This window comes from Lepisma saccharinum, chromosome 6 (assembly GCF_977018435.1).
Source record: "Lepisma saccharinum chromosome 6, izLepSacc3.1, whole genome shotgun sequence".
Taxonomy (NCBI): domain Eukaryota; kingdom Metazoa; phylum Arthropoda; class Insecta; order Zygentoma; family Lepismatidae; genus Lepisma; species Lepisma saccharinum.
Genome location: NC_139234.1, coordinates 40,860,743 through 40,873,233, shown reverse-complemented (window position 1 = coordinate 40,873,233; position 12,491 = coordinate 40,860,743). Strand labels below are relative to the sequence as shown.

Below are 12,491 nucleotides of genomic sequence, written 5' to 3'. Positions count from 1 at the left end.
AACTATCAGCGCTATCTAATACATGTTAAAGTTTAGCTGATTCTATAGGGTTGCCTGCTCGTGTGAAGCAATTGATCTAATGTGACCTGTCGATGTCTGAAAAACTGTCAAAATTGAAGACTTAATATTGTCTAAACCAAGCCAGTGGATACGACTTAAGAGTACCTAGGTACTAATTGCTCACGTACGTGGTATAGTGGGATCCATGAGTATTACCGTGCAAATTGTCCATCACCATGTTCGTGCACGTTATTTGACCCAAAAAGAGCTTCAAGAATTAAGTGAAAACTCAAGACAACCTGTTGACAACTTCTGCGCCAACATACATAAAAATCCATCGTTTAAAATCGCATACGATGCAAGACAAAAATTAATGATAATAGTCATGGACAATTTGCACTGTAATACTCATGGATCCCACTGTACCAAGGATCGATTCGTGACAGTGTAAACTTGGTATTTTGGTGTGAACTTTAACACTCAGATGTAACGTTTGCATTTCGATTGCTATCCTTAAAATCAACGCTATATTAAATATGTGTATATTCATTGTAATGAAGCCTATAGCGATGTAAGAGAAGTCATTGGTCGGTTCCATAACCAATAAGACAATGATGATACAATGTTCTGATCCGTACCCTTGGAGCGTGACGGTCCAAAAACGTGGCTTCTTCCGGTGACAATATTGTGAAGCTTAAGAAAATTATGCTCGAATCATATAACTACGAATGAATTAATTAAAATTGTTGAGTGCGTCAACACTTCGGGCTATTTGCACCCTCATTTTATTTAACAACGTTAGACAAGTGTCCGCAGAAATGAAATAACCTATGAAATGTTGGAATTCATGTGAAAATGCTTCCAAACACATGTTGTTAACACAATACAGTGTAATGAAATGTACAAATCAGGTTACTTGAAAGGGAAAGCTCCTCCGTGCATGTTATCTTTACGACTGAATCCTTTTAAATATTAATATTCTGTCTGCATGTGAAATTACAACCTAACTTTCCACTGCCTATATAAAACAAGAGCATGCGTTGGATGCATCAGTTACAACCAAGCTCTCAGAAAATGCATTCCCTTACGTCTCTTCTGCTTCTATCCATATTGGCGTTACTCGCCACAACACGTGCAGACAGCGACACGGTTGAACAACAATGGGACGAGGCTACTGGAAGGGCATTTGCAGATTGCCTGGCAACAATGGATCTTCCGTGTCTAAAGCATAAGGTGCTCAAGAGCCTTTACAAGCTGGTTCAGCAACGATCGCTGTACCTGTTGGAAGGTGTAGAACTAGAATACACGGGTGACGACATCACCAAGGTGGCTACAACAAGGGCTGTTGTGGAGCAAGATTGGGGAACCTTACTTTTTGAAGTTTTCCCTACGTTGTCACAAAATCTTTACTGGAAGATTCAGGAAGGACGTAAGATAGCTTATTTTTATTCACACTTGTTTGATGTTCATGAATGATATAGTTAATACTTTGAAAATTTAATATACAAATAAAATTCTACAATTATTTTTCCCAGTTTGAAAAATGTCGCATTACAGTGATATTTTTTTACTTTTTAGCATCTTGATTATTATGATTGTACCTATCGAAAGAACTACTTAATGTAGAATTGAACATTATTTTACTGCAAATTTTGCTTATTGTCGGGACTAAATATGTGTTTGTAACTAGATTTTCTGAGTACTAAATATAGAGAAATAGAATTTTAATAGTTGTTGTTAATAAAAGAATAAGGAAGGAATTGATGATTATGAGTATATTAAATTGTAATTTTGTGTAAACAAGAATTGGCAAGTTAGAACGTTAGGCACATTCAAAGCAGATCAAGCTAAAGATGCAAGGAGTGTCCTCTAGTGTCAAATAATTCCACTCATTATATTAAGCGTAACAAAAACAACGAGTATTACATTAATATTAGTGCTCAGATAGAGTTAATAATTAGAATGAAATATTATTTGAGAAGCTTGTACTTTGAACGTCGTTGTTGTTCGTTTTCAGGTGGCCATAAACAGAGGCTAATCTTGCCATTCCTCGCCGCTGGAGGATTCTTCACCTTTTTACTCACCCTGGGAGTCATCGGAGCCAAGTTCCTTGGGTTCTCATCCCTCCTTGTAGGAAAGATATCTCTGGTTCTCGCAGCGGTTACCGGTCTGGCGAAGGTTTTCAATCAGAACAAGAACAGCCCTCCCCCCTACAGGATTGAAAGTTACGCCGCATACGACCATGGACATCTTGATCACCCAAGGAACATCCAGTTCTGAAGCAAGGAAATACATCCCTGAAGTACTATATCCTGAAGTAGCCAGGTATGATACTCTTATTTTCATGCGATGAGTGCTTTCAAAAGTTATGAGCAATGCTCAGTTATAATAACAGACGAGCAACTTTGTAATCAACAAAACGATATAATGACAGAAACACAACTGCAAAACACACAATAGATGTCGGTAGTGATAGCTTGATTCATATTGTTTTTGTTTTTCTATTTGTTACTTTAAACTATGATCCTTACCTGGAAATAAGCTCAATTATTTATGTTATATTTAAATTAGTATAAAATTAATAAAATGGTAATAATTTAGAAAATAAATAGGAAAGCAATTATAAATTTGTTTCGATCATAAATCTTGTGTATTCTTTCAGATTATGGATTGCGTCAGTTTAAAATAACGGATTTGTATCATTAACAACGCATTCCAGTCAAGCGGATACGGTTTCAACCTACTGAAGGAATTGCTTCTGAATCTTTGTTATATACTTAGTGTTTGTTGAGTAATTTATTGTTAATGCAAGAGACCAATGTTGTTGAGTATAACTCTGTATAATATAGTTGTTTAATAAATTCTGTTATGAAAAACAATCTATAAACATTAATGAACATTAACAAATGGCCAAAATATATTTCATTTTCTCTCTCCTTCACTTTAACGCAAATATATGTTTAGTGTGTGAAATAAAGGTTTTCCTTTTGGTGTGTTACCGGATATACCTGACATAATTTGCTGCTGACTATGAACTTCGTAAAGATAACTCTGGTCAGGAGCATTGTTAGAGCTTATAAAATGAATCTCCTTGTAGTTTTTCTTTCTGTGCAGCTTAGCTCCAAAACCGAGACAAGTTTCTGGAAATCGAGACGAGAACGAGAGCAGGGCTTTCGGGACTTGTCGATACGAGACTGAGTGAGACTTCTGTAAAATCGAGAAAAAATCAAGATTTGGTGTTCAGGAGACTCGGTCTGGTTCGAGATTTTCGTACGAAATTTAAACAATTATCTAAATCAAATTTACTTTACCGTGTGAATTCTTCAGACACACTTGATAACACTGATGAAATTATTTTTTTCAACTTTTTCCTCTCTTTTGAGAAACTTTCTTTAGCTGCTTAATGCAGACTGTGTTCGGGGAAAAAGAGCCTGTGTTCTAAGACTTGAATTGACTGCTAGAAACTTTCAGCACTCATCTGACACAACTCCTACGTTGGCTGGAAAAAATACAAATGGCTTTTAGTGACATGGCGTCTCTTGACCCCTTGGCATCTCCTCAACCACTTGCACATAGTTCTTTCTCACTTTGCCTGTTAACCAGAAAGTTTTCTATCATGTTTTTTCCCCGAAACCTATTCCTCGTGCTCAACTTCCCTGAGCTTGTGGTCAAACTTGGTATCTGTCGTTAACTGATGTATATGAGAGCCAATGAAAACACATTCTCTCAATTCATCATCTGTCAATTTTTCAAACTTTACTCTTCGAGACAGCAAACAAGTCACTGGTATGATCCTTCAGTTCGCGCTGCAAACATGGGTACAGCAATTGACATCATGTCTGAGACCCACGTTTTATCTTCATTAAGTCTGGACCCGAAAAAAAATTCTTGCGTTTTATTTGCAACAGGTGTCGCTTTGACAGTATTCAACTTCACAGTCACTCTCCTCCACAAGTAACAGAATTGACCTGGATTGATTAAATACTTTGTTGTGTAACGTGTTATAATTTATGCAGCTTTATGCTGACACTATCGCTGCCGACTTTCTTAAAAAGACGGACGTGTCACAGTGAACCTTCGGCAAATACAATATTTTGTTAAATTTACAAATTTGCAATCATGCTTTGAATGAGAAGAAAGATTCTCTCGGGCTATCGACCTGGTGAGTCGTGGAAAAGATTCTAAGCTTTCGAGAGCTAGCGTCATTCTCATCTTCAGCTGAAGCTTGGAATCTTTTCCACAACTCAACTGGTCGATAGCCCGAGAGAATCTTTTCATCATTCTTCTCTAAGAAAGCTTCAAGACTGACTTCAAGAAACAACTAATTCACTCCCTCACAATGTTGGAAATTATATTTCCTTCTAGCGGGAGTTCATTAGCAGGAACAATTAAATTGTACTTACACATTTTCGAACCCAGCACATGAAATTAACTCAGAAAATAGGTCGCATATACAGCCGAATCCAGAAAAGAAAAATTTCTTAAACGAGACTGAAAAAATGTCAAGTCTCGTTTCGTCACCCCTCGGTACCATCGCTAACTAAAAAAATTAATTACGTGTATAGGGTATAGTTTAGGAGCTGAAGAGGATAGTGAGACGTTACAAGCTACTGTACATTTAGGATTGATAATGTATTGCATTTTATCAAAATCGGTCAACGTGTTTCAACAAGTTGAAACAACAATCTTTCCTTGAGTTGCGAGCGCTCATTTTCTTCTTTTTATTCTTCTGTACTTTCAAATGTCTGTGAAGACTGAATTTTCCCAAAAAATATTCTGACCATTTGTGTACCCAATCAAGACAAATGTTACCAATATAAGAATGTCCTGTGAATATTGTCGATAATAGAAATGCTCATGAATCATTTCCAATAGCACACTTTTGAGGGATAGAGGTAGCTCGAGAAACTATGATAGAAGAAGATAAATAGAAATGTGTTTTTAAGTTCACTTTTATACACAAATAGGCTAATTGGGACTGAACCTACAATTTGAATTGGAATCCGAACAACATAACCCTGTTCGGCGAAAGAAGAGACTTCAAAATTATATTTTTGTCTTTTTTTACGTCGAATGTCGTGGAGGGTCCCATGAACCGCTGAACCAATCGGATTGGTCCAGTTGCCGTGGTGAGGGGAAATTTTGGCAAATTTTTCGTTTGGAGTCGTTTTCGAAACAGGTGGCACCCTCAACAAGGCCAAAGCAGGGCGAAGCCTAATGGTTGGCTCCGCGTAGCAAGCGAATGGGTCTCCGATTCCCTGCATGTCCCTAAAATGCAAGCGGAGGGTGTATGTTGACAGCAAAGGTGTCGTGTACGACTGTACAGGCGTGTAGCAACACCGCTCCCTCCTTCTTTAAATTCACACAACTGGAGGCGAAAAGTCTGGGTTTCCTAAAGTTTATTCTTTGACCAGTTGGGCTTTTTTACCTCCACCGGGTATCGAACCTTGGACCCCTTGTTTACAAAAGATAAATATAAAGACATAGAGATGAAAAGATGGACAGATGCGTGTATAATAATAACTATTTCGCATCATCGGGATATTATATATAAGCTCCCCTTCCCAAAGAGGTGGCGTTTAATATGTAATAGGGAGGTTCCAGTAACTAATGTGAAGGGGAATTTCCCCCCATGCCCCTACTTATATATTCATTAAATCTTGCCCACCATAATTTATTAATATAATCGGCACAAAAGGTTTGGAATATTGTTATATTAGACAATTGGTGATAGACACGGCCTTGGAATTCAACAACACATGGTATCTGTCTGGCGGGCGTTCTCGTCTTTTCACAGACATATGCCACCGTGCCTATCGCCTATTGCCAGACATAATAATATTCCTAACTTTTTGTGAGGAGTATATAGTTCCTGCCGTCCTCCTCTGTGGCCGTGCGGTCTAAGGCGCTGTGCTTTGGATTCCGACTGCGGGACGGCATGGTATCGAGTCCACCTGGGTTCAGTCTCTGGGTTTTCGGCCTGTGTATAGGACAGGTTGCAACCCACCATCGTGAGGAAATTGGGGAGCTACGAGTGAGTAGCGTAACTACTCCTATAAGGACGGGGTTCGACGTGCTGACCCCACGTCACCCCATTACCGGTTGAAGATATCCACACCTCTAGGTAGGATTGTGCGAGGGAGACTGGCAGTCGGGAGATAGGCCAAGGCCCTTCCAGGGCAGTCGATCCATGGGCCTTGATTATTATATCATAGTTCCTGCCCATCGGGTCAAAATTATTTGGCACCACCCGTGTAAGAACCTTACATTAATTTTGAGGTAATGCCTTAAGCAATAAGAGATATAGAATCCGATATTACGCCGTTGCCGTGTGTAGACAAAAATATGTTCTAAATTTCTTCTTGGCTGTTGTTCGCTAAAGAACTCCATCCACAAAACACTTGCAAAAGTCCATCCTTCTGAAAATATTAAATATCCATCCTCATCACGATAGGCACAAACTTGCAGTCCATATATTCCTCCATAAAATAACCAATGGGAACATTAGAAGTGATCGCCTTCTCCAGGAAATCACTTTCGAGTGCCCTGTCGCACCACAAGGTGCACTCAGCTTTTCACAAGACTATGCCTCGTCCAGCATTCTCTCTTCCACAGACTAGTCGGCCAATACAACACTTTAGCAAACCGAATACGTTTTTGAATGCAAAAGACTATTGTGTAATTATATGTAAGTCACTTTATCACATGTGTGTATTTTAGTTTATGTTGTTATTCTTTTTTGTTACTTTCTATTGTTATTTTCCATTGTTTTAACATTCCAGTGTAAAATGGGTAATGCTCTTGGAATTCTCTGGTAAATAAAATAAGTAAATAAACAACCAAGGAAAGATAGAAGTTACTTGTCTGTGCATATAGAATCCCATAGATGTTGCATTCCTCTCTCCAGAACTCTCCCCCTCCCTATATTTCTCTGAACCGATCCCCTTCAGATCCCTACCTACCTGTTTATTTTCTCCCAACATCCCCATCTTCAACACCTATCTACCACCATTATCTACCCCGTAAATGCTGATAAATTGTGCTAGGATCTATATAATACAGAATTCTTACTATTATCTATAATTAGTAATAAAAATTTATTATAATTATTATTTTTTGGATGATTGTAATTTTAGGTTATGCATCGCACCTACTTTCTGAGATGAGTTCAACATTGAACTAGAGAAATTTTGAGATGATTTGTCGATTACAAAGCGGAACATTTATTTTATTTGTGCCCTACAACTTTCTACCGATTTCTTGCAATGTAATGTTACTCACGAGGTAAACTGGGAAGAATAAAGAAAATTTGAAGAAAAGAGGTTGTGATTGGGAAAGCATGTCGACCAGAAATACGTTCAGGATTTAATTTTATATTTAATTACTTAAATTGTCTTTTGAAGTGAATTTACCCGTCTCAAAGAAGCAAGTTTTCAAATTATGCTAGATTTTCCCATTATGCAAACACAGGGTGCTAGGTGCCAACGAAGCTCAAATTGTGTTAGGTTTTTGATTTGATTTGCTTTATTTCACTTCGCTTTTTTGTGCCACTTTTGGCTAATTTCCGAAGATGGGGATGAGTGATGATATGATGAAGGTGATGAATAGACACAAACATCTATGCCCAGGCCAGGATTCGAACCCGGGACCCCTGGCGTTGTAGCGCGATGTGCTAACCACTCCGCCACGGGGCCGGCAAATTGTGTTAGGTTCAACATCATTATGGTAGGGTTCGCATCGTTGATGGGGATCTGAATTCCTCTTTCGGCATTTCGGCACAGACAGGCGTTCCACAACTACAACTTTATCGTTTTCTAGTACATATTTATCTGCGAACAAAACAATGTCACACTGGGCTGCATTTCTGAATGCTAACGAGGCTCTGGCCATAGCTTGAATAATACTGTGAGGACTGCTCTTTGTCGTTCATATGCGTTTGTGACTGTTCCTTTATCTATCTCATCGTCACGATAAGCCAAAATTAGACGAGAAGCGACGTTAAATAAAATAAAGCAATCAATTTGTATCTGTATTTGTTATTCAGCGTCCCTTTTCTGCCACCTTTGGTTAAACGCGACGAGAAGGACGGGATTTGAACCCGGAAACTTCTATCGAAAATCGACCACTAAAGAATCAATCAAATATATTTCCTCTTCTTGCATGAGTACTATTACAGCCACCTATGAGGTTTTTGGTGTTAGTATTTTGTTTACTGTTAACATTATTTTTAAACCAAGAAATTATTTTTCAGTTTTTCTAATAAATTCCTTACATTTCAGAAAGTCTAGAATAGATTATTATTCTTTAATATTCTGTATTAGTTTTATTACATGTGGGTTTCTCCAGAGTAACTACAGTAACGAGTGACTTTTGTATACACAGACCGGGAATAGAGCTCGGGACCCCTTGATTACAAGGCGACAACTTTACCACTACTCCATCGGGGATACCCTGCCATCTCACCTGGTTCATAAAACATTGCAGTGTTTTTTTCTTCTTCAGATTTTTAACTCTAGGTGTTCACTCTGTTTTTACTGACATTGGACCGAAATTAAGCTTATGATTCAGCCAATGACTCATTATGATGTAATGGAATTTCAAATTAACTTCGTCCGTAGTTTTCAATGTACTTTCGTGCTTCATTTTGCGATAATTACTCCATTTTTGGGCATTTCATTGTAAGAAAGAAGCTTTATGAAATATTAATACGTGAAAATATCCAGCATCAATACTTAAGTTTGTAAAAAAACTATTAACTTGATGGTAATACTTTGTACAGTAATGAAACTGTAATAACGGTCAAATAAAAAGCAAATATTTTCGTGAGCACTCGCTTTTACTATCGACTTTAACGAGCAAAATAAAAGTAGAAAGTTAGGTTAGTGGAATATAAAAGATGTACCGAGGCAAAGCATGGCATCAATTTGTCTTCTGTCGTCAGAGCATACAAGATGATTTGCATCAGGACGTTCGCTGTGTTATTCATTGCCTTCGCTGTCGCATTCGCCAGCGAGAATGTTGTTGAGGAACCTGAACAATCTGTTGGAAGACAGTTGACCTCTTGTTTGCAAGATGGAGACTTCTTTTGCATCAAGCAAAAGATTGTCAAGAACTTGCAGAAGTTGATTCAGCAGAAATCCTTGAATCTGGCTGATGGTGTAAAGTTGGAGTATGCTGGGGACGAGACTACAAGGGTTGCCACCTCGAGGGCCATCATGAACCAAGACTGGAATTCTCTTCTCTCTGAGATTTTCCCAAAACTGATCCAGAGTTTGTCTTTTAACGTCCAGGAAGCACGTGAGTTAACTTTATTTGTTTATATTTTCCCTTCAACTTAGTCCAGTGGTGGAAAAATCGCAATACTCTATCAAAACAAGTTTCAATTTTAAATGTATCTTTTAACAGTAATTTTCCAGTATAATACTTGATGACATCTGATATCTCGTATGTAAGGGAAGGTTTCACTGTGTTCAAACTCTTCTAATTAGTTTAGTAACCATTTTACACTAATTGCATAATCAAATAATCAGCATCTCAAAATTGGCCCTTGAAAAATGTTTTGAAAATTACATGAAAAACACGCACACAATTTGGAATTTTCGGTGGAGGCGCATGGTGCTTCTGATCTAAATTTAAACTGTTGGTTAGGTTCTGATCTGTGCATAAAGTGGACTTAGAATAAGAAGTCAAACAAATTGGTGCTTTCAAAATGAAAGCCTTAATCTAACAAGATTAAATGTAAAGTGATATTGTCATGGCCAATATATTTATAATTAATGTGTATCAATCCAGTATTTGCATCCAAATTGTTTATTAATGATATTATTAATTAAATTGCCACTACGAAAATTGTACCAACCTTGGACTGCTGTAACTTGAACTCCACTATATTTGGAATTATATAGAGCTAAGGGTTTCGTTTAATATGATTATTTATCTTCTTTTTATCATCCTCCTAGTGACCTTTTACGGATTCTGAATTTCTCATGTCTCAAGACGAATAAAACAGATTCCTTAAAATTATTTTAAGACTAATAAGCATAATTACGAGATACTACAACAAGTCTACAAGCTTGTTCAGAATTCCGAAATTGAAAAATCTATAATTATTGTTTTTGACATACCCATTGCAAGTGCTGATACATGACAGCAGGAACTTCAATAACTGATACATAATTGTGGATGATGTTGATTTGAATAAATTTCTGCAATATAAGTTATATTTACGCATTTACTAACTACGCGTTTACTTCTTGTTCGCAAAATACAATCACATCTAGATGTATGGTACACACAACGCCATCTCGTGGCTTTTTTTTATAATAGAAGTGTTTTGATTTTTCTAGGTTCAGGAGTTCGGGCTGTAAAGCGTAAACGTATAAAACAAATGAACTTTGATGCCTTTTTAGGGTTCAATTTCTAAAAATCCGTTTTTAGTGTGTGCTTACGTCACGAGAGGAAGACGCCCCTAAGCTTTCAGGTCTCGAAGTGCAGGGGTTTGGGCTGTACGTTGATTAGTGAATGAATGAGAACAAACACTTTTATATGATAAGACTGTTGTTTTATTTCTAGGTGGCATCAAGGATAGGATCATTCTCCCAATCGCTGCCGCTGGAGGATTCTACACTCTGCTGATCACTCTTGGAGTTATCGCCGCCAAGTTCCTGGCATTCAAGGCTCTTCTTGTAGGAAAAGTGTCTCTTGTTCTGGCTGCAATTACTGGCCTGGCAAAGATTTTCGAACAAAAGAATCAAGGATATGCAGGCTACCAAGCGTACGACAGGAATTACATTGAACATCAGAGGTACTGAAGGAACAAAGGAGAATTTGAGGATTATTATGGACATATCAGGTAACTAATTTACAGAAAAATAGCTATGACTACTATTTTCTCGGCAAATGTCTTAATGATTTACTTGAAGCTATCCCAAATTTCAAGTACTAATATTAATCTGATTTTCATGGATTGAAGGACAATGCATAAATAACACAATACATCATGTACTTGCTTTACAAGGCCAACAGCGCGAACTGCCAAGAAGACTCAAACTCGACTTTCCCGACATCTACCGAACACTGCAGTCATCACACACCAAGCCAGGAGTTCGCTATGTTCCCTGTTTATTAGCCTCTGCAAACAAAACTCAATTTTAAGTCTCGAAAGTTGATATCTTCCCCAGAACTCACTTGATTGTAAGTTAATTGTTGAACAATCAAGAACTACCTTGATTTATAAAATTTTCTCGTTCATCGTCCATTGGAATGGCTGTAATCTTACAATTATGAAGAAATTGGAGTGCAATTATGTAATGAGTAGTTCTAATAATTCAAATCCTGTAATTCAGTATTAACAATTGTTGTAATATGTACTAATCAATATGTCTCAATTTTTCTGCAGGTGAAGAATATTCGACAGTCAAAATTGAAAAGTCTTCGATTCTCCCAGAAATATAAATACTTCATTTTCACCAAGATAACGCAGATCAAGAACATCATTAATTTATTAAGCAGTTATTGTTATTATGTGAGGAAACTCTCATCCCGCATGTTATTATTTATGATCAAATAAAGTTTTACGTTCGTAAAACCGTGTATTTTTACCTTGCTTGTATAAATAATTGTCACTCAAAAATGCCATCATATTACACCACTTGTATTGGTGATCTTCATGCATATTGCTCCTATAATACATCTCTTGTTTGTAAAATAAAATATTCAACTACCTAGTTCCAATATCGTTAGTAGATGTCATTTCATTGATTAAATACCAATTCCTTCTCTTCATGTAAATTCATTTTGAATTATTGTAACTACTTCGACGAAACTTCATAATGGTTACATGTGAAGATTATGCACATTTTAAATTTTACGTAAGGTACGTGATGCTAATTTCGTCCACTGGTCACTTTTTCTAACCTGGATAATATTACCAAAATTTGACTTTACCTTCGTTAACTATCCCTTTACCTAGAAACCAAGCCAAATCACCTGTATAATCAATTGTTAGTCACAAAAAAATAATTTCGATACGTAAAATAAAAAAAATGTGCTCCTAACTTCGTCCCCATAAAAAAATCCGATAAAAGAGGTAATAATTTTTCAAAATTTATTTTCATTATTTCAGCTTTAATATTCATATTATTTACAAATGTAGTGAATTAATTTAACATTTATATTTATAGAAAATTAAAAAAAAAAAAAAAATTTAGCAAAATTCAGAAATCATCGTCATTGTTTTTGTCGTCAATTGAGTTGTCATATTAAATATCGTCATTTATATCAACTGCAACCTTATCCCATTTTGACATAATCTCTTGAAGTTTCGCTGTGACCATTGCACAGCTTCCTGCCTGCTTTGTATCCCAGCTTCTTATTGCGCACTGTATCAATCATGGCATCTTTTTCCCATGTTTTCGGGGTCCCATCTGAAACAAAAAGGTAAAGTATGCCGTGCATATAGTACCGTGCCAAGAAGGCACATTTAGGGGATG

At 36.9% G+C, this 12,491-nt stretch overlaps 2 protein-coding genes across 2 annotated transcripts; both read left to right on the top strand.

The window, feature by feature from the left end:
• Positions 1–1,065: 1,065 nt before the first annotated feature.
• LOC145989356 (uncharacterized) lies at positions 1,066–2,849 on the top strand. Its single transcript, XM_083124691.1, has 3 exons — positions 1,066–1,429; positions 2,018–2,325; positions 2,663–2,849. Exons 1-2 carry the CDS (start codon positions 1,075–1,077, stop codon positions 2,278–2,280), a joined length of 618 nt encoding a protein of 205 aa, XP_082980817.1. The 5' UTR covers positions 1,066–1,074; the 3' UTR covers positions 2,281–2,325; positions 2,663–2,849.
• A 6,097-nt stretch (positions 2,850–8,946) lies between these two features.
• On the top strand, positions 8,947–11,539 carry LOC145989355 (uncharacterized). Its single transcript, XM_083124689.1, has 3 exons — positions 8,947–9,297; positions 10,573–10,852; positions 11,399–11,539. Exons 1-2 carry the CDS (start codon positions 8,952–8,954, stop codon positions 10,809–10,811), a joined length of 585 nt encoding a protein of 194 aa, XP_082980815.1. The 5' UTR covers positions 8,947–8,951; the 3' UTR covers positions 10,812–10,852; positions 11,399–11,539.
• Positions 11,540–12,491: the final 952 nt, after the last annotated feature.

Excerpts from the sequence above, each read along its gene's own strand:
- LOC145989355 (XM_083124689.1), top strand. The coding sequence starts at position 8,952 with ATGATTTGCATCAGGACGTTCGCTGTGTTATTCATTGCCTTCGCTGTC. Across the intron at positions 9,298-10,572 it reads TTTTAACGTCCAGGAAGCAC|GTGGCATCAAGGATAGGATC; the intron begins GTGAGTTAACTT and ends TTTTATTTCTAG.
- LOC145989356 (XM_083124691.1), top strand. The coding sequence starts at position 1,075 with ATGCATTCCCTTACGTCTCTTCTGCTTCTATCCATATTGGCGTTACTC. Across the intron at positions 1,430-2,017 it reads CTGGAAGATTCAGGAAGGAC|GTGGCCATAAACAGAGGCTA; the intron begins GTAAGATAGCTT and ends GTTCGTTTTCAG.